Raw genomic sequence first — 23,040 nt, 5'->3', positions numbered from 1 at the left:
GTTTCATGACCACATATTAATAATAATAATAGATTTTATTTGTAATAGCACTTTATATTGAGCAAACAACCTCAAAGTAGGATGGCCGATAATATCAGACTGCCGATACCATCGGACGATAAATGCTTTAAAATGTAATATCGGAAAAAATTGGTATCGTTATCAAAAAGTGAAATGTATGACTTTTTAAAAGGCCGCTGTGTACACGGACGTAGGTAGAAGTACAGAGCGCCAATAAACCTTAAAGGCACTGCCTTTGCGTGCCGGCCCAGTCACATAATATCTACGGCTTTTCACACACACACAAGTGAATGCAAGCATACTTGGTCAACAGCCATACAGGTCACACTGAGGGTGGCCGTACAAACAAGTTTAACGCTGTTACAAATATGCGCCACATTGTGAACCCACACCAAACCACAGGTCCATCACCCGACTGGCAAAAACAATAGTTCAGGATATCACTCACCCACTACACCAATACATCATCCCACTACCATCAGGGCGCAGGTACAGAACAATCAAATTCCGGAGGGCCCGCCTCAGGAAAAGCCTGATCCCTGCAGCTATAGCCGCCCTTAACAGCAGGCCCGGCCGACCTGTCTGACAAGCCTGTAAATGTGTGTTAGTCATGTATGATGTCTTTTTGTTATTTTTTTTTTTGTGTGATGTGTAATGTCTAGTGTTTAAATGTACGGCAGTGACAATGAATTTCCCCAAGGGGACCAATAAATCTAATCTAAATCCAAACAAGAATGACAAACACATTTCGGGAGAACATCCGCACCGTAACACAACATAAACACAACAGAACAAATACCCAGAATCCCTTGCAGCACTAACGCTTCTGGGACGCTACAATATACACCCCCTGTTCCCCCCCAACCCCGCCCACCTCAACCTCCTCACGCTCTCTCAGGGAGAGCATGTCCCAAATTCCAAGCTGCTGTTTTGAGGCATGTTAAAAAAATAAATAAATATGGCAGTGCCATGTTGGCATTTTTTCCCATAACTTAAGTTGATTTATTTTGGAAAACCTTGTTACATTGTTTAATGTATCCAGCGGGGCATCACAACAAAATTAGGCATAATAATGTGTTCATTCCACCACTGTATATATCGGAATCGGTAATCAAGAGTTGGACAATATCGGAATATCGGCAAAAAAGCCATTATCGGACATCTCTACCTCAGAGTGCTACAATGCATTAAAAAAAAAACAACAACGCTAGAACCACAAATAGCTGCCCCCAACACATACTTGCCAACCCTCCCGGATTTTCCGGGAGACTCCCGAAATTCAGCGCCTCTCCCGAAAACCTCCCGGGACAAATTTTCTCCCGAAAATCTCCCGAAATTCAGGCGGAACTGGAGGCCACGCCCCCTCCCGCTCCATGCGGACCTGAGTGACGTGTTGACAGCCTGTTCACACGTCCGCTTTCCCACAATATAAACAGCTAATGATGGAGGGCGAGTTCTTGGTTTCTTATGTGTGTTTATTGTTAGGCAGTTTCATTAACGTCCTCCCAGCGCGGTAACAACACACAACAACAGCAGTCAAGTTTCCGTCTACCGTAAAGCAGTTCGTCTGCCATAAACAGCAATGTTGTGACACTTTTAAACAGGACAATACTGCCATCTACTGTACATGCATACGTGACCCACCCATAATGTGTCACATTTTTGTGTTGATTTATTTATTTTATTTTGTGGTTTGAATTCGTTTTTGGAGCTGTCATTACACATTTATCAGTATTCACATTGGTCAGTAGGGGGCAGTAGGGCGTTTCTTCCCAATTGAATGCTATCACCTGCAGACCGGAAGTGTCTTGTCATTCTGATGAGCGCGACCAGTCTGTGAACAATTGAAACGTCCTGTGTGCTTTTTCCTCCTGTATAACAGGTTAGTTTTGGTGAATCAACTCACTGAATAATATCCATGTGATCTTTATAAGTTTAAGTACACATTCTGATGGTGGAGCCTAACTCTAAAGTGTTTGTGAGTTGTAGTTTGTATTTGTGAATGAATCCAGTGCACAGCTGCAGTAATCAATACAAAAAGGCGACGTGAGTGCGCAATGTTTGTATAGGAACTTCTGATCCTAATTCAGACTCCCAAATTGGAGCTCCCGTTTTCTTATTGATTTTATAATGTATATTTGTATAATGTGTGTGTTCTGAAATAGTGACAGAGAATAGAACAAGGATGGACAATTCAACCCTTAACTCAACAATGAGTAGATGAGTGTTATTTATGTGTGATAATGTGTAAATAAATGAACACTGAAATTCAAGTATTTCTTTTATTTATTTATATATACCGGTATATATATATAGCTAGAATTCACTGAAAGTCAAGTATTTCTTATATATATATCTTAACCACGCCCCCACCCCCCACCTCCCGAAATCGGAGGTCTCAAGGTTGGCAAGTATGAAATAAGTCAGGGTGTGATGTGACAGGTGGTGACAGTCAGGGCCGGCCCGTGGCATAGGCCGTATAGGCAAATGCTAAGGGCGCCGTCCATCAGGGGGCGCCACGCCAGTGCCACAAATGTTGGAGGGAAAAAAAAAAAAATAATAATAAGTTGTTACTATTATTTCTAAATACAAAAAAATAATCTCACGTTAATTAAAATGCAAAGTAAAGCCTATTTAATAGAAATATTATTTGTTACAACATTGCGCCCCCCCTTCCTCCCCCCGCACGGTGCGCCCCCTCCCTTCCCGTATCATGACTCTTTTTGGACGTCACCACATCAAAAAATCAACACAAGATGTCAAAACGGCCAAAACTGTCAGGTGCCCAGGGAAGAAAAAAGAGAAAAGAAGAGGAGAAACGAGAAAAGACAGAGGTAACAGGTAGGTAACGTTAGCCTACATTAAATTATTTGTCTGTTACAGAATGTGATAGTAACCTGGCTTTTTAGCATTAAGCTAATGTTACATGATTCGGCAATTGCTAATCAATAAATAGCTAGTTCTGTTTTAACGTCGGGTTAATATTGTGGAGGGGGCTAAATTGTTATGGAAAATAATAATGTAACGTTAGGTAATTACAGTACTCCCACCTTACATTCCTCAGGGACATTTGTATTAGATCTTTTAAGCAGGTGTTTTTTGTTTACATTATTGCCTTCTGGTTAGCTAATGTTTGCCCTGCAGGTAATAGTCACTTTTCCACCCCTTTATATATTAGGTATAGTTGTAAGTAAAAAAAAAAAGGTCAAAGACAAAGCTATTCGGGTTCTTGTGAGTATATACACTTCACTGCCGATGTGGGGGGCGCCACCTAAAATCTTGCCTAGGGCGCCAGATTGATTAGGGCCGGGCCTGGTGACAGTACACCTACTTTGAGACAAGAGCTATAGTGATGCATGCTTGGTTATTCTTTAAAGTCATATCCAACAATTGCAACAACGACTTTTTACTGTCAACTGAGTTTTGTTTTTTAATGATTTCTGCTGGTGGTGTGCCTCCGCATTTTTTCAAGGCAAAAAATGTGCCTCGGCTCCAAAAAGGTTGAAAAACACTGTGTTAAAGGTTCTGAAATCTCTTCAATAACCTTTTTTTTTTTTTTTTATCGTTTCCATATCAATTGCGTTACAATCAGTTGAGGTCTTGGATTTACCATGAATTGATTAACGTGGACTTAAAAAAGTTGAAAAACCTATTGGGGTGCAGAGGTGGGTAGTAACGCGCTACATTTACTCCGTTACATCTACTTGAGTAACTTTTGGGATAAATTGTACTTCTAAAAGTAGTTTTAATGCAACATACTTTTACTTTTACTTGAGTATATTTATAGAGAAGAAACGCTACTTTTACTCCGCTACTTTTATCTACATTCAGCTCGCTACTCGCTACTAATTTTTATCGATCTGTTAATGCACGCTTTGTTTGTTTTGGTCCGTCAGACAGACCTTCGTAGTGCCTGCGTTTCAACAAATACAGTCACTGGTGACGTTCACTACGTTCCACCAATCAGATGCAGTCACTGGTGACGTTGGACCAATCAAACAGAGCCAGGGGTCACATGACCTGACTTAAACAAGTTGAAAAACGTATTCGGGTGTTACCATTTAGTGGTCAATTGTACGGAATATGTACTGTACTGTGCAATCTACTAATAAAAGTTCCAATCAATCAAAAGTGTGAAGGAAAAAAGACCCTTTTTTTTATTTCAACCGTACATCCCGTCAAAAGCCTAAAGACTGACTGCACAGTTCCTGTCTTCACAATAAAAGTGCCGCTCCATCGCGCCTGCGCTTTCAAAATAAGAGTCTCCGAAAGCCAGCGCAAACAAGCTAGCAAGCTACGGAGTTTGCCGCCAATGTATTTCTTGTAAAGTGTATAAAAACGAATATGGAAGCTGGACAAACAAGATGCCAAAAACCAACCACTTTCATGTGGTATTAGACAGAAAGGAGGAACTTTTTTTCTCCTCCATTTGAAAACGTGGACGTTATCATCACTACTGTCTGATTACAATCAATGCAAGTCATCAGAATCAGGTAATACACCAACTTATATTCTTGTCTTCATGAAAGAAAGGAATCTATATGTGTTAAACATGCATGTATATTCATTAAAACACCTTTAACATGTAAACAAAAACGGCAAAATAAATAAATATAAATTATATACTGTATATATCAATGTATGTATATATATATATATATATATATATATATATATATATATATATATATATATATATATATATATATATATATGTGTGTGTGTGTATATATATATGATATGTGTGTGTATGTTACTCATCAGTTACTCAGTACTTGAGTAGTTTTTTCACAACATACTTTTTACTTTTACTCAAGTAAATATTTGGGTGACTACTCCTTACTTTTACGTGAGTAATAAATCTCTAAAGTAACAGTACTCTTACTTGAGTACAATTTCTGGCTACTCTACCCACCTCTGTTGGGGTGTTACCATTTAGTGGTCTATTGTACGGAATATGTACTGTACTGTACTGTGCAATCTACTCATAAAAGTATCATTCAATCAAATTACATTTTTTTTTTAAACAATATTGTTTATTTCCTCGTATAGAGTTGGGGTTTCTGTCGAAAGTGTCATTCAAGTCCTCAGCTGACTCGGGGTCTGTGTGAAATACTTGTGTCGAATAAGCAGCACCAAAATAACCGGCCAAAAAAAAAAAAACCGCCTATTGTGGGCGTGGCCTGTGGGCGCGGTTTCCGCGTGTTTGGGCGGGAGGAGCTTTAGAAAACAGGAAATGTCATCGACAAAAGTGAAAGTTGTGAGCGCGACGAGGCTATTAAAGTTCGGAGAACTGGCCACATGACGTCTTCTACCATGGTGCGGAACAGAGATGGCGTTAAAGGTAAGTTTAAAGTCGAAATTACCACACAATACGAGTTCCTTTGAACTTTTCCGACCAACGTCGAATAACGTGTTCAACTTCAGCCTAAACCCTTCCGGTCTGCAACATTTTCATTTTATGAATGTACAACTGTTTGTTTATGTAAAACTGTTTGTTTCTTTTGTTGACCACTGACCGAAGAAATAATCAACTAAACGTCGACGACACGCGAGCTGCTAACGGTCTTGTTGCCAAGGGCGACGCGACACTTTACGACACTTTTTGGCACTTAAAAAACAAAATATCCTCCTTAAAAGAAAGTCCACACGACAATGGAAGTCACCACAACATTGTTTTGTTGTCTGAGCAATGGCAGACGGTGCAACGTGACTCACGCGTGTCTGGAATAACACAATAACGGGGTAGTAAATGGACACGGTCTTATTTTGTTGCCATGACAACCGAGGAGTAGAGTCGCTTGGCAACGTCACTTTGTGTTATGAGAGTATTTTTCGTTTTACTCCTTTTTTCCTTTTCCTACTTGCGGTCGGATGATTGTACCTAAATATTTAGAATGGAAACAACCTAGACCACAAGTTGCCAAGCGTTTACACGTCCAAAATGTCAGCATAGTTCGAATTGTATTCTTATTCATAGTTTTGCCATGAGTCAAAATTACTTGGAAAAAACACCCAAAGGGATGGATGGATAGACTTTATTCATCCCACTATGGAGAAACGTCCACAAGAAATACAATTAAAACCATAGGGAACTTTATTCATCCCACTGTGGAGAAACGTCCACAATAAATACAATTAAAACCATAGGGAACTTTATTCATCCAACAATGGAGAAACGTCCACAATAAATACAATTAAAACCATAGGGAACTTTATTCATCCCACAATGGAGAAACGTCCACAAGAAATAAAATTAAAACACATTAAAACCGTAGGGAACTTTATTTATCCCACAATGGAGACACGTCCACAAGAAATAAAAATTAAAACACATTAAAACCATAGGGAACTTTATTTATCCCACAATGGAGAAACGTCCAGGAGAAATCAAACTAAAACATATTAAAACCATAGGGAACTTTATTTATCCCACAATGGAGAAACGTCCAAAAGAAATACAATTAAAACCATAGGGAACTTTTATTTATCCCACAATGGAGAAACGTCCAAAATAAATACAATTAAAACCATAGGGAACTTTATTTATCCCACAATGGAGAAACGTCCACAAGAAATACAATTAAAACCATAAGGAACTTTATTTATCCCACAATGGAGAAACGTCCACAAGAAATAAAATTAAAACCATAGGGAACTTTATTTATCCCACAATGGAGAAACGTCCACAAGAAATATAATTAAAACACATTAAAACCATAGGGAACCTTATTTATCCCACAATGGAGAAACGTCCACAATAAATAAACATTAAAACACATTAAAACCATAGGGAACTTTATTTATCCCACAAAGGAGACACGTCCACAAGAAATAAAAATTAAAACACATTAAAACCATAGGGGACTTTATTTATCCCACAATGGAGAAACGTCCATGAAAAATCAAACTAAAACACATTAAAACCATAGGGAACTTTATTTATCCCACAATGGAGAAACGTCCACAAGAAATAAAATTAAAACCATAGGGAACTTTATTTATCCCACAATGGAGAAACGTCCACAAGAAATAAAATTAAACCATAGGGAACTTTATTTATCCCACAATGGAGAAACGTCCACAAGAAATAAAATTAAAACACATTAAAACCATAGGGAACTTTATTCATCCCACAATGGAGAAACGTCCACAAGAAATAAAATTAAAACCATAGGGAACTTTATTTATCCCACAAAGGAGACACGTCCACAAGAAATAAAAATTAAAACACATTAAAACCATAGGGGACTTTATTTATCCCACAATGGAGAAACGTCCATGAAAAATCAAACTAAAACACATTAAAACCATAGGGAACTTTATTTATCCCACAATGGAGAAACGTCCAAAAGAAATACAATTAAAACCATAGGGAACTTTATTTATCCCACAATGGAGAAACGTCCACAAGAAGTGAAATAAAAACACATTAAAACCATAGGGAACTTTATTTATCCCACAATGGAGAAACGTCCACAAGAAATAAAATTAAAATCATAGGGAACTTTATTTATCCCACAATGGAGGAACGTCCACAAGAAATAAAATTAAAACACTTAAAACCATAGGGAACTTAATTTATCCAACAATGGAGAAACGTCCACAAGAAATAAAATTAAAATCATAGGGAACTTTATTTATCCCACAATGGAGGAACGTCCACAAGAAATAAAATTAAAACACTTAAAACCATAGGGAACTTAATTTATCCAACAATGGAGAAATGTCCACAAGAAATAAAATTAAAACCATAGGGAACTTTATTCATCCCACAATGGAGAAACATCCACAAGAAATAAAAATTAAAACACATTAAAAGCATAGGGGACTTTATTTATCCCACAATGGAGAAACGTCCATGAGAAATCAAACTAAAACACATTAAAACCATAGGGAACTTTATTTATCCCACAATGGAGAAACGTCCAAAAGAAATACAATTAAAACCATAGGGAACTTTATTTATCCCACAATGGAGAAACGTCCACAAGAAGTAGAATAAAAACACATTAAACCCATAGGGAACTTTATTTATCCCACAATGGAGAAACGTCCACAAGAAATAAAATTTAAACCATAGGGAACTTTTATTTATCCCACAATGGAGAAACGTCCACAATAAATACAATTAAAACCATAGGGAACTTTATTTATCCCACAATGGAGAAACGTCCACAAGAAATAAAATTAAAACCCATTAAAACCATAGGGAACTTTATTTATCCCACAATGGACAAACGTCCACAAGAAGTAGAATTAAAACACATTAAAACCATAGGGAACTTTATTTATCCCACAATGGAGAAACGTCCACAATAAATACAATTAAAACCATAGGGAACTTTATTTATCCCACAATCGGGAAACGTCCACAATAAATACAATTAAAACCATAGGGAACTTTATTTATCCCACAATGGAGGAACGTCTACAAGAAATACAATTTAAAACCATAGGAACTTTATTCATCCCACAATGGAGAAATGTCCACAAAAAATAAAATTAAAACTATAGGGAACTTTATTTATCCCACAATGGAGAAACGTCCACAAGAAGTAGAATAAAAACACATTAAAACCATAGGGAACTTTATTTATCCCACAATGGAGAAACGTCCACAAGAAATACAATTAAAACACATTAAAACCATAGGGAACTTTATTTATTCCATAATGGAGAAACGTCCACAAGAAATAAAATTAAAACCATAGGGAACTTTATTTATCCCACAATGGAGAAACGTCCACAAGAAATATAATTAAAACACATTAAAACCATAGGGAACTTTATTTATCCCACAATGGAGAAACGTCCACAAAAAATAAAATTAAATCCATAGGGAACTTTATTTATCCCACAAAGGAGACACGTCCACAAGAAATAAAAATTAAAACACATTAAAACCATAGGGGACTTTATTTATCCCACAATGGAGAAACGTCCATGAGAAATCAAACTAAAACACATTAAAACCATAGGGAACTTTATTTATCCCGCAATGGAGAAACGTCCAAAAGAAATACAATTAAAACCATAGGGAACTTTATTTATCCCACAATGGAGAAACGTCGACAAGAAGTAGAATAAAAACACATTAAACCCATAGGGAACTTTATTTATCCCACAATGGAGAAACGTCCACAAGAAATAAAATTAAAACCATAGGGAACTTTTATTTATCCCACAATGGAGAAACGTCCACAATAAACAAACATTAAAACACATTAAAACCATAGGGAACTTTATTTATCCCACAATGGAGAAACGTCCACAATAAATAAAATTAAAACACATTAAAACCATAGGGAACTTTATTTATCCCACAATGGAGACACGTCCACAAGAAATAAAAATTAAAACACATTAAAACCATAGGGGACTTTATTTATCCCACAATGGAGAAACGTCCATGAAAAATCAAACTAAAACACATTAAAACCATAGGGAACTTTATTTATCCCACAATGGAGAAACGTCCAAAAGAAATACAATTAAAACCATAGGGAACTTTATTTATCCCACAATGGAGAAACGTCCACAAGAAGTAGAATAAAAACACATTAAAACCATAGGGAACTTTATTTATCCCACAATGGAGAAACGTCCAAAAGAAATACAATTAAAACCATAGGGAACTTTATTTATCCCACAATGGAGAAACGTCCACAAGAAATAAAATTAAAACCATAGGGAACTTTATTCATCCCACAATGGAGAAACGTCCACAATAAATACAATTAAAACCATAGGGAACTTTATTTATCCCACAATGGAGAAACGTCCACAAGAAATAAAATTAAAACCATAGGGAACTTTATTCATCCCACAATGGAGAAACGTCCACAAGAAATAAATACAATTAAAACCATAGGGAACTTTATTCATCCCACAATGGAGAAACGTCCACAAGAAATACAATTAAAACACATAAAACCAGAGGGAACTTAATTTATCCAACAATGGAGAAACGTCCACAAGAAATAAAATTAAAACCAAAGGGAACTTTATTCATCCCACAATGGAGAAACGTCCACAAGAAATACAATTAAAACCATAGGGAACTTTATTTATCCCACAATGGAGAAACCTCCACAATAAATCAAATTAAAACACATTAAAACCATAGGGAACTTTATTCATCCCACAATGGAGAAACGTCCATGAGAAATCAAACTAAAACCAAAGGGAACTTTATTTATCCCACAATGGACAAACGTCTACAATAAATAAAATTAAAACACTAAAACCATAGGGAACTTTATTTATCCCACAATGGACAAACGTCTACAATAAATAAAATTAAAACACATTAAAACCATAGGAAACTTTATTTATCCCACAATGGAGAAACGTCTATGAAAAATCAAACTAAAACACATTAAAACCATAGGGAACTTTATTCATCTCACAATGGAGAAACGTCCACAAGAAATACAATTACAACCATAGGGAACTTTATTTATCCCACAATGGAGAAACGTCCACAATAAATCAAACTAAAACACATTAAAAGCATAGGGAAACATCAAAGAACACAGAGAACTCACAAGTCATTAAAACACTTCAGCGGTGCCATTCCTACATACAGCTACAAAAGTAAAACAACAAATGAGCAAAAAATAAATAATACATATTGCGCACCATGCATAGACAAACCAGACACAATTTCAACACCCAAATATTGTAGTTGAATAACTGTTCACACGTATTTTGTATATTTGAGTGAATGTACAGTACAGGCCAAAAGTTTGGACACACCTTCTCATTCACAACACGACTGATGGTCCCAACGTCATTGATTAAGCAAGAAATTCCACTAATCAACCCTGATGAAGCACACCTGTGAAGTGAAAACACATTTCAGATGACTACCTCTTGAAGCTCATGGAGAGAATGCCAAGAGTGTGCAAAGCAGTAATCAGAGCAAAGGGTGGCTATTTTGAAGAAACTAGAATATAAAACATGTTTTCAGTTATTAGTACATAACTCCACATGTGTTCATTCATAGTTTTGATGTGACAATCTACAATGTAAATAGTCATGGAAATAAAGACTGAGGAGAAGGTGAGTCCAAACTGTTGGCCTGTACTGTACATGTCAGAATAGGCACAGGGACATTAACAATTAGGATAAGGGACATCATTCTCACAGTTCAACAAGTTTGAAAAGGAGTAGGAAGAAGCAGAGCTCATCCAAATGTACCCCTTCTCTGTGTTTCAGCAATGATTGACTATCATCTACTGTGTAACCACTTTTTCATAAGAAAATGAACTACTATATATGGTGAATTAGTGATAAATGTATACACTCATGGGTGTGGGGTGCACTTCTGCTTAACGTCTGTGTTGTTATAAATCAGGGGTGCTCATTACGTCGATCGCGATCTACCGGTCGATCTCGGAGGGTGTGTCAGTCAATCACCAGCCAGCCATTAAAAAAATAGTCCTAAAAATGAGCGATCATAAATCTTCACTATGACGTCACTTTCGTCACTTGATTGACATTCACGGCACCCGAGGGTCTTCTGAGATGACGCTGGCTGCTGCCAGCTCATTAAAATTACCGAAGGCGAGAAACACTTTATTTCAACAGACTCGGGCGCCGTACCTGTCGTCAAAACTCCAAAGACCGACTGCACAGTTGCACAATAAAAGCGCTACTTCATCCTGCCTGCGCTACCAAAATAAGAGTCTCAGAAAGCTGGCGTGCACAAGCTAGCAAGCTACGGAGTTGGCTAACAATGTATTTCTTGTAAAGTGTATACAAAGGAGTACAGAAGCTGGATAAATAAAATGCCAAAAACCAACCACGTTCATGTGGTATTGGACAGAAAGGAGGACTTTTTTTCTCCTCCATTCGAAAATGCGGACGTTTTTAGCACCACTGTCTGATTCCAATCAATGCAAGTCATCAGAATCAGGTAATACACCAACTTATATTCTTGTCTTCATGAAAGAAAGGAATCTATATGTGTTAAACATGCTTGTATTATCTTTAAACACCTTTAACTTGTTAACAATATTAACTACCGTATTTTCCGCACCATAAGGCGCCCTGGGTTATAAGCCGCGCCTTCAATGAACGGCATATTTCAAAACTTTGTCCACCTATAAGCCGCCCCGTGTTGTAAGCCGCATCTAACTGCGCTAAAGGAATGTCAAAAAAACAGTCAGATAGGTCAGTCAAACTTTAATAATATATTAAAAACCAGCGTTCTAACAACTCTGTTCACTCCCAAAATGTACGCAAATGTGCAATCACAAACATACGTATATCAACATGGACAGAGCTGCGTGAAAAAAGCCACCCGGCCTCTTCGCGTAAACTTAAACTTACCTTAACCACTCGCTCATCTTTTCTTCATCCATCCCTTCGAGTTAGCTTTTATGATGACGCCGGCTGGAAAGGTCTCTTTTGGCAAGGTCTTCCTTTTGAATATCACCATGGGTGGAAGTTTCTGGCCATTAGCATGGCAAGCTAGAACCACAGTGAAGGATGACTTCTCATTCCCTGTGGTGCGAATATTCACCGTACGTGCTCCCGTTGTATCCACAGTGCGGTTCACAGGAATATCAGTTGCTGTGAAATAGTAGTCCGTGTGCGGATGGAGAGATTGCGTCTTTTCATGAACCGGATCCCTGTCGCTTAGTAGGAGCCATTTTGTGGTCTTTACAGATGTAAACACACAAAGGAAATGAAACGTACGGTGATATCCGCGCGCTTTTTCTTCTTCAACGCGGGCGGGTGGTTGCTTACGGTAGAAGAAGAAGCGCTTCCTGTTCTATGGGGGCGGGTGCTTACCTTGGCGGTTGCTTGTGTAGAAGAAGAAGCGCTTCCTGTTCTACCGGGAAAAAAGATGGCGGCTGTTTACCGAAGTTGCGAGACCGAAACTTTATGAAAATGAATCTTAATATTTATCCATATATAAAGCGCACCGGGTTATAAGGCGCACTGTCAGCTTTTGAGAAAATGTGTGGTTTTTAGGTGCGCCTTATAGTGCGGAAAATACGGTATATGTGTTAAACATGCTTGTATTATCTTTAAACACCTTTAACTTGTTAACAATATTAACTATATGTGTTAAACATGCTTGTATTATCTTTAAACACCTTTAACTTAACAATATTAACTATATGTGTTAAACATGCTTGTATTATCTTTAACCACCTTTAACTTGTTAACAATATTAACTATGTGTTAAACATTCTTGTATTATCATTAAACACCTTTAATTTATTAACAATATTAACTATGTGTTAAACATGCTTGCATTATCATTAAACACCTTTAACTTGTTAACAATATTAACTATATGTATTAAACATACTTGTATTTTCATTAAACACCTTTAATTTATTAACTATATGTGTTAAACATGCTTGCATTATCATTAAACACCTTTAACTTGTTAACAAAAACATATATTTCATAAATAAGTAAATATAAATGATATATATGAATGAGGTAGATCCCCACGACTTGATCAATTGAAAAGTAGCTCGCCTGCAGAAAAAGTGTGAGCACCCCTGCTTTAAATCCACCATGGCAGGATGTCCTCACCAGAGTATACTGAAGCACAGTAAAGCTGTGACAGGAAGTTATGTAACTTCCTCTTACAATGTGTACCATTCTCCTTCCTGAACGTCATCAGATACTCACTCTGTCCTTCATGTGTTCCTACTCACGTGGACATTCTGAAGAACCTTTTTGTCAATGTTGCAGACAAGCCATGGGGTTATCAAATGAAACATAATGTTCAGTCTTCCTTCCTCCTCTCACTACTGTGCTGTCACACCATTGATTCATTATTGTTTTTCCCTCTCACCTAAAAAAAAACCCTGAGAAAAGCCCACAACACAAGATATTTAACTTAAAATGGAGTTTGCATGTTCTCCCCTTGACTGCATGGGTTCCCTCCGGCTTCCTCCCACCTCCAAAGACACCTGGATATAGGTTGATTGGCAACACTAAAATGGTCCCTAGTGTGTGAATGTTGTCTGTCTATCTGTGTTGGCCCTGCGATGAGGTGGCGACTTGTCCAGGGTGTACCACGCCTTCCGCCCGATTGTAGCTGAGATAGGCTCCAGCGCCCCCCGCGACCCCGAAGGGAATAAGTGGTAGAAAATGGATGGATGGATGGTATTACACTATTAAGATAGGTCTTTAAACAAAAACCTCTTAAAATGAAGGTGCAAAAGTAAGAAATACAACAACCCAAAAGCAGTGAAGTTGTCACGTTGTGTAAATGGTCAATAAAAAGAGAATACAACAAATCCTTTTCAACTTATATTCAATTGAATAGACTGCAAAGACAAGATATTTCATTTTGTTATTTTTTGCAAATATAAGCTCATTTGGAATTTGATGCCTGCGACATGTTTCAAAAAAGCTGGCACAAGTGGCAAAAAAGAGTGAGAAAGTTGAGGAATGCTCATCAAAGACTTATTTGGAACATCCCACAGGTGAACGGGCTAATTGGGAACAGGTGGGTGCCATGATTGGGTATAAAAGCAGCTTCCATGAAATGCTCAGTCGTTCACAAACAAGGATGGGGGCGAGGGTCACCACTTTGTCAACAAATGCCTGAGCAAATTGTTTAAGAACAACATTTCTCAACCAAGGAATTTAGGGATTTCACCATCTACGCTCCGTAATATCATCAAAAGGTTGAGAGAATCTGGAGAAATCACTGCACGTAAGCCATGATATTACACACCTTGGATCCCTCAGGCGGAACTGCATCAAAAAGCCACATCAGTGTGTAAAGGATATCACCACAGGGGCTCAGGAACACTTCAGAAAACCACCGTCAGTAACTACAGTTGGTCGCTACATCTGTAAGTGCAAGTTAAAACTCTACTATGCAAAGCCAAAGCTATTTATCAACAACACCCAGAAACACTTAGCTGGGCCCGAGCTCATCTAAGATGGACTGATGCAAAGTGGAAAAGTGTTCTGTGGTCTGACGAGTCCACATTTCAAATTGATTTTGGAAACTGTGTACCACAGAGGAAAAGAATCATCCGGATTGTTCTAGGGTGAAAGTGTAAAAGGCAGCATGTGTGATGGTATGGGGGTGTATTAGTGGCCAAGACATGGGTAACTTACACATCTGTGAAGGCACCATTAATGCTGAAAGGTACATACAGCTTTTGGAGCAACATATGTTGTTATCATGGACGCCCCTGCTTATTTCAGCAAGACAATGCCAAGCCACGTGTTACAGCAGCGTGGCTTCGTAGTAAAAGAGTGCGGGTACTAGACTGGCCTGCCTGTAGTCCAGACATTGAAAATGTGTGAAGGCTAAAATATGAGAAGGGAGACTGTTGAACAACTTAAGCTGTACATCAAGCAAGAATGGGAAAGAATTCCACTTCAAAAATGTGTCTCCTCAGTTCCCAAACCTTTACTGAGGGTTGTTAAAAGGAAAGGCCATGTAACACACTGGTAAAAATGCCTTTTTTTGCAATGTGTTGCTGCCATTCAATTCTAAGTTGATGATTATTTGCAAATGTAAACATGAAATATCTTGTCTTTGCAGTCTATTCAATTGAATATAAATTGAAAAGGATTTGTTGTATTCTCTTTTTATTGACCATTTACACAACGTGACAACTTCACTGCTTTTGTACCTTGTGATCAGATCAGTGCATACGTCAGTACAACAAAGAGTGAGTAGACTGACTGGTGTGCTGTAAAACACAGCCTGAAAAAACTTTATATAAAATTGTTACTAAGTTTTGTGTAAGGTTTTGGCGCGGTGTTGTGTTTGCGATGTCAAGACGCGGTGGAAATCGGGCAGCTTGCAGGTAAGAGTACCGTATTTTCCGCACCATAAGGCGCCCTGGGTTATAAGCCGCGCCTTCAATGAACGGCATATTTCAAAACTTTGTCCACCTATAAGCCGCCCCGTGTTGTAAGCCGCATCTAACTGCGCTAAAGGAATGTCAAAAAAACAGTCAGATAGGTCAGTCAAACTTTAATAATATATTAAAAACCAGCGTGATGTGGGCGCGCATGGAGTCGTATATCAACATGGACGGAGCTGCGTGAAAAAAGCCACCCGGCCTCTTCGCGTAAACTTAAACTTACCTTAACCACTCGCTCATCTTTTCTTCATCCATCCATCCCTTCGAGTTAGCTTTTATGATGACGCCGGCTGGAAAGGTCTCTTTTGGCAAGGTCTTCCTTTTGAATATCACCATGGGTGGAAGTTTCTGGCCATTAGCATGGCAAGCTAGAACCACAGTGAAGGATGACTTCTCATTCCCTGTGGTGCGAATATTCACCGTACGTGCTCCCGTTGTATCCACAGTGCGGTTCACAGGAATATCAAAAGTCAGTGGAACCTCGTCCGTCCATGTTGATAATGTTCTCTGGCCGGATCTTTTTTTCAGCTATCTTGTTTTTACAATATGCACGGAAAGTAGCCAGCTTTTCTTGAAAGTCTTTAGGCAGTTGCTGTGAAATAGTAGTCCGTGTGCGGATGGAGAGATTGCGTCTTTTCATGAACCGGAAACCTGTCGCTTAGTAGGAGCCATTTTGTGGTCTTTACAGATGTAAACACACAAAGGAAATGAAACGTAATATCCGCGCGCTTCTTCTTCTTCTACGCGGGCGGGTGGTTGCTTACAGTAGAAGAAGAAGCGCTTCCTGTTCTATGGGGGCGGGTGCTTACCTTGGCGGTTGCTTGCATAGAAGAAGAAGCACTTCCTCTTCCACGGGGAAAAAAGATGGCGGCTGTTTACCGTAGTTGCGAGACCGAAACTTTATGAGATTGAATCTTAATATTAATCCATATATAAAGCGCACCGGGTTATAAGGCGCACTGTCAGCTTTTGAGAAAATTTGTGGTTTTTAGGTGCGCCTTATAGTGCGGAAAATACGGTAGTATTTTATTTCCAGTATTTCGCAAGAACAGGCGGGGGCGAGACGGGTATACATAAGGGACATGATTGCGACTGGGCATAAGTGCGTGTCCCAATCAACCAACAGAGGCCGGTGTGTTAAAATCAGTGCTCCTAGCAACCAGAGGTAAACAAGGAGTGTATAACGGAAACCTAAATAGGACATGGCCTGGAGGCACAAGTCATAACATTTGGTGCAAATAAATGACATGCATTCAAGTAAGGCTGAAACGACGCGTCGACGTCATCGGTTACGTAAATATGTCGACGCCGTTTTTGTGCGTCGGCGCGTCGCATATTTACGTCACACTACTGTCATGGCGGAGCGCAAAGCAGACGATGCGAGCGAGGGGAAAAAAGCACGCCAAAAGTCGTCAAAAGTGTGGGAGTATTTCAATAAACGGCCTAATAATGTTGTTGTATGCACACTGTGTCAAGCGGAAATGGCCTATCATAGCAGCACAACGGCTATGAACGAACATTTGAAAAGAAAACCCCCGACAGCGTTCTTGCCATCACCATCAACAAGTCAATCGTCCGCGTGCGTATACGTTGTCATCATTACACAAAAACATGAATGTGTCATTTGTATCTGCGTTGTAAATTCATAAACTAAAGCACCGTTTGCTCTGAGAGGCGCGTTTGGCGTGCCTGTTCAGTGTTTACAAAGACGCGCTCCTCTTTAACGCTGTGGAGAGGCGGCGGCGGCGAGCGAGCGGCGATCGTGCCCAGGTGCGCGATCCGCGCAGTTGGAAGAGAAAAGACTTTGTGTAAAATGAAAAGATTGTAAACCTGGCAAAGCCGTCTGGCGTTCAGTCTGTCGGTCCTGAAAGAACCCCACGGCACAAGACGTGTCACAAACGCTAACGTTAATTAGTTGTGCAAATACCTTTTACAACATTAACAGTTACATATACTATGTACAAACCAACAATTAACTTTCACTTTAATCATACTATCATTGTTGTGTTATTAAGCAAAATAAGCAATACTTTTACTTTTGTTGAAATGTTTACACTGTACACTTTTTTGTATTGGATGTTTAGCTTTATTTTTGCACATTTTAGCAAATAAGCAATACTTTTACTTTTGTTGAAATGTTTACACTTGTTACAGAATATTTCCGTTTTGCACTTTTTTGTATTGGATGTTTATCTTTATTTTTGCACATTTTAAAGCAAAATAAGCAATACTTTTACTTTTGAAATGCTTATACTATTGCAGAATATTAAGATTTGCACTGGATGTTTACTTTTATATTTGCACATTAAAAAGCAAATAAGCTACTTTTAATTTTGTTAAATGTTAAAAGTTTTAAATGTTTACATTGTTACAGAATATTTTGTCATGTTGTTGTCAATGTTGACTGAGTGGCCATACTTTTTTTTTTGTAAATAAAAGCCATGCCTTTTGAAAAAACTGGCCTACATTTATTTTTTCCTCTTCATTTTAAATAAAAAAAATAATCGGTAAAAGGAAAAATAATCTATAGATTAATCGAAAAAATAATCTATAGATTAACCGATTAATCGAAAAAATAATCTATAGATTAATCGATAGAAAAATAATCGTTAGCTGCAGCCCTACATTCAAGTAAAATATGAAATCTTGTCTTTGCAGTCTATTCAATTGAATATAAGTTGAAAAGGATTTGTTGTATTCTCTTTTTATTGACCATTTACACAACGTGACAACTTCACTGCTTTTGGCTTTTCCAAAACAATTAGCTTCACATATTGACTCTCATTCACCTTTTGGTGGTGGTATGTTACAGGAAGCGACTGGTAGACACGGGGCCAAAGATGCAGGGGGCCATCGCGCGCGTGTGCGTGGTGGTCGCCGCCGCCATCTTGAACCACCCCTTGCTGTTTCCCCAAGAGAACGCCACCTCCGCGGTGGAGCAGGACGCGGAGCTGATGGCGCGCATGCGGCAGCACGAGGAGAGGCTGGCGAGGGAACGGGCCAAGATGGAGGAGGCTCTCTCGCAGCCGGAGGAAGGCGCCTGGGAGGAGGCGTACAGCTGGTACGTATGGAGCGCCCTGTCCTTCGCCGTCTTCCTCGCCGTGGAGATGTGCAGGGCGGACGCGGCCGACTGGAACGGCGGGGGTGTGGACGACGAGCTGCCTGAGAGTGGCTGCGTGGACGCCACCTCCATGGCGCTGGATAAAGACGTCCTCGCCAACTTCTGTGACAAAAGCACGTACGGCCACGCCCACGACACCGGGAGGGCCAGGGAGTTTGCGGAGGGTTTTGTGGACGACCTCCTGGAGTCTCTGAGGAGCGTCTGTGACCGGGAGGCGGACATGGAAGTGGAGGACTTTGTCGGGATGGGAAGCATGTTCGAGTCCTGGCAGATGTGCAAGCCCCCGGTGTGCGACTTCATCGTGCCCTTCTCGCCCCCCGACCCGCTGGCCTTCCAGGTCAGCTTGTGGTGTGACCCGTCCAGCGACGTGCCGCCCGACAGGCGGGGGTGCGGCACCATCCGGGTGAGCCGGCCCGGGGACCCCGAGGGCGGGTGCTTGTGTGGTTCTGCCAACATGGGCGAGGACATGCTGTGTCTGCTGCACGCCAACCAGCTGCACGCCTACCTGGACCCCAGAGGAAGCTCTCTCCTGGCCAAAGGTGGAGTCATGGCGTGGTTCCAGGTGGCCCTCACCAAAGCGTGGGGGCGCATCTCCCACAAATATGACTTTGAGGTCACCTTCCGCAGCCTGGACACGGCGGGCGCCTTGAAGATCCGATTCCCTTCCGGGAAAGCCATGATGGTGAACATCATCCCCGCGGTCCAGCTGGCGGACACCGACGCCTACTTGGTCTCGCACTTCCCGTCGGACTGCGGCGGACCTCCAGACCCGTTCTGGCCTCTCTCGCTGGCCGTCTACGAGAGGAATCTCCTCAAGCACCTGGCCAGGCCGCTCCCACAGCCCTCCTGCCACCTGCACTGCCTGCAGGTGGTCACCTTCCTGCACAGGAAGCAGACGGCGCTGACAGGCGGGAACGCTCTGCTGGACTACCACTGGAAGACGGTGGTGTTGCACCTGCTGCTGCTCCACCCGCCGCCCGCCTGGGCCGCCGACAGGACGGAGTGCAGACTGAGGGACATACTGGGCTTCATGCACAGGAGCCTCCGGGAGAAGAGACTCCATCACGTCCTGATCGGGAACCACAGAGTCCCGGGAGAGCTGCGGCTGCCGGAGACCATCCGCAGAGCGGAGCCCGTCAACCTGTTCCGGAGTTTGGTGCTGAGGAGGGACCAGTACGCCAACACTGTGCGCCACCTCCAGGAGATGATGAGGAATGCGGCCATGTTGTTACAAGAGTACACGCCGCTCTTGTCTAATAGAGGCTTTCATTACTAGAAGTATTCTATTTATATATCATTACTAGAAGTATTCTATTTATATATCATTACTAGAAGTATTGTATATATATATATGTATATATATATATAATACATATAATTACTAGAAGTATTGTAGTGCACTTGTTGTGGACCAAACAAGACTGTAATCCATACTTGCCAACCTTGAGACCTCCGATTTTGGGGGGTGGGGGCGTGGTTAAGAGGGGAGGAGTATATTGACAGCTAGAATTCACCAAGTCAAGTATTTCATATATATATATATATATATATATATATATATATATATACATACATCCTGAAAATATGCAAACAAAACTGTGTTTAGATAATTGATACTTCAAACTTGCATAAATAAATATTAAGGAATATAACATAACTTGGCTTCTGAGAGCTTCAAAATGTAATGAATAAAATGCTAAAGTTGTTGATAAACAAGCAATTATTTTAATAATTAAATATGGTCATTTTAAATGAATTATTATGATAATTTAAAATTATTTCTAATATGTTTATTTTAATGTATAATTCTATGGCTGGATGTAATAAGGAGTCAGAAAAAATACAATTAAAAATACAATTAATTTTGATGTTTTTAGCAAAATATAGTAAAAAATGTATTTAGTTATTTAAAAAAAAAAGTAATAAATATATTTATTTTTAGGTAAGATAAACATAATAATACAATTTGTCTCTAGTCTGGATGATTTAGTTCTTGTCACCCTGTTGTCCTCCCGTTGTGAAAAAAGTCTGTCCTCACTCAGGTCCACATGGAGCTGGAGGGGGCGTGGCCTCCAGCTCCGGCTGAAAATCGAGAGATTTTCGGGAGAATATTTGTCCCGGGAGGTTTTCGGGAGAGCGCTGAATTTCGGGAGTCTCCCGGAAAATTCGGGAGGGTTGGCAAGTATGCTGTAATCTCATATCGACAATGAGAGAGTTTGTCTCTTTGTTCCACAACTTTGTGGACAAATTGTGCAACTCTTCTGCATGCTGTGTGTGTTTGTCACTCACTTATTACTGCACTTGACACACACCTCTCTGACAGGGGTCTCCAAACTTTTTCTACGGAGGGCCGCACACCCAAAAATGAAAGAACTTTGATACATTTTGTACATTAAAGACACTAAAACCCAACTCAATGTACTTTATTGTATGCTAAGACAAGGCTTGTACGGTAAACCACTAGTAGTATAGTACCACTGTACTAATGAATCATGTTCTATACCGCCTATAAAAAGTACCGGTTCCGGGACATTGCTGGTTTTAGGAGCAGAGGAGCATGTTGGGCAGCGCACGCACACAGAGTACTTACAAGCAGACTCAGTGTGTAGACAGAAAAGGGAGAATGGACGCATTTTGGTGTAAAAAGTCAAGATAAAAGTGAAGTTATAACACTGAAACACCCTCAGGAAGAGCTAACGAGCAGCTAACGTCCATCCACAGTGTTTTAGATACTTCTAAATCACTAATCCTGGCCTCCATGGCGACAAATAAAGTACATTTCTTACAAGTAGTATTATCACTGGAGTAGGAGGAATAGCTAAACGTGCTTCACTACACACCGTAGGAGGATACAATAGCTCACCGGCGTCACAATGTAAACAAACGCCATGGGTGGATCTACACCTGACATCCACTGTAATGATACCAAGTACAAGAGCGTATTTAGTTGATACTATTATGATTACATCGATATTTTTTTATCGTCACAAAATCTAATATTGTAATATTGTAACAAATAATATTTCTATTATATAGGCTTTACTTTGCATTTTAATTAACGAGGGATTATTTTTTGTATTTAGAAATAATAGTACCAACTTTTTTTTTTTTTTTTTCCAACATTTGTGGCACTGGCGTGGCGCCCCCTGATGGACGGCGCCCTTAGCATTTGCCTATACGGCCTATGTCACGGGCCGGCCCTGACTAAAAGACAAGTAGTATGTTCACTATTTTATTTAAGGACTAAATTGCAATAATAAACAAATGTTTCATGTACACTAACATTGTTTTGTTACAATTAAAGACAATAATGGCATTTTTTAGAGAAGTATCAAAATACATTTTGGTACCGGTATGGGGGACAACCCAAGCCGGTGTTGTACCGAAATCTGTTACCCATCGCAATTTGTAACTCCAGGGGGCGATGTTCCCATGGCGTTTGTTTGATGGTTAAACGGCAAGCCCAAAGAGGAGGAGAAGAAGAACGCTTGCGTAAATGGCGTAAACTATCCTTAATGCTGAAACGTCAGTTGTCAGAATTTCAGCATTAATAAATTGCACATATTCTGGAAATCAATGACTTACTTTCATTATAGTATGAGTCCATTGTTGTTATTAATGCTGAAATTCCGACAACTAACGTTTCAGCATTAAGGATAGTTTACGCCATTTACGCAAGCGTTCTTCTTCTCTTCTTTGGGCTTGCCGTTTAACCATCAAACAAACGTCATGGGAACATCGCCCCCTGGAGTTACAAATTCCGATGGGTAACAGATTTCGGTACAACACCGGGACTATTTTGTTTTGGGGGCCACATTTCCATAAAGCTGAGGACCTGGGGGCCTTTACTATTCTACTATTTTGTATACTCCACAGAACCATTGTCCTGTACAGTGGACATTTGAATTTGGTCTTATTTGTTTTATCAGTCACAAAAAAAAGAAAGAAAGTCAAAGATCATCTATTTGACCACACTCTCGTGTTTTTTTTTTAAGAATGTGCTGCAAAAATCACAAGTTTTATAAC

At 39.7% G+C, this 23,040-nt stretch overlaps 1 protein-coding gene across 2 annotated transcripts; it reads left to right on the top strand.

Moving 5' to 3' along the window:
- Positions 1 to 5,200: 5,200 nt before the first annotated feature.
- On the top strand, positions 5,201 to 21,426 carry itprip (inositol 1,4,5-trisphosphate receptor interacting protein). Of its 2 annotated transcripts, XR_012050990.1 has the most exons (3): positions 5,201 to 5,365; positions 18,706 to 21,056; positions 21,091 to 21,426. XR_012050990.1 is itself a non-coding variant. In XM_061968420.2 (2 exons), exon 2 carries the CDS (start codon positions 18,734 to 18,736, stop codon positions 20,288 to 20,290), a length of 1,557 nt encoding a protein of 518 aa, XP_061824404.1. In that variant the 5' UTR covers positions 5,201 to 5,365; positions 18,706 to 18,733; the 3' UTR covers positions 20,291 to 21,426. The 2 variants fall into 2 exon arrangements, 1 of the variants encoding a protein (XP_061824404.1); XM_061968420.2 differs by having other exon boundaries at positions 18,706 to 21,426.
- The last annotated feature ends 1,614 nt before the right edge of the window (positions 21,427 to 23,040 follow it).

Source organism: Nerophis lumbriciformis, linkage group LG02 (assembly GCF_033978685.3).
Source record: "Nerophis lumbriciformis linkage group LG02, RoL_Nlum_v2.1, whole genome shotgun sequence".
Classification (NCBI taxonomy): Eukaryota; Metazoa; Chordata; class Actinopteri; order Syngnathiformes; family Syngnathidae; genus Nerophis; species Nerophis lumbriciformis.
The sequence above is the reverse complement of the archived record's forward strand: the minus strand, read 5'-3'. Positions and strand labels throughout refer to the sequence as shown.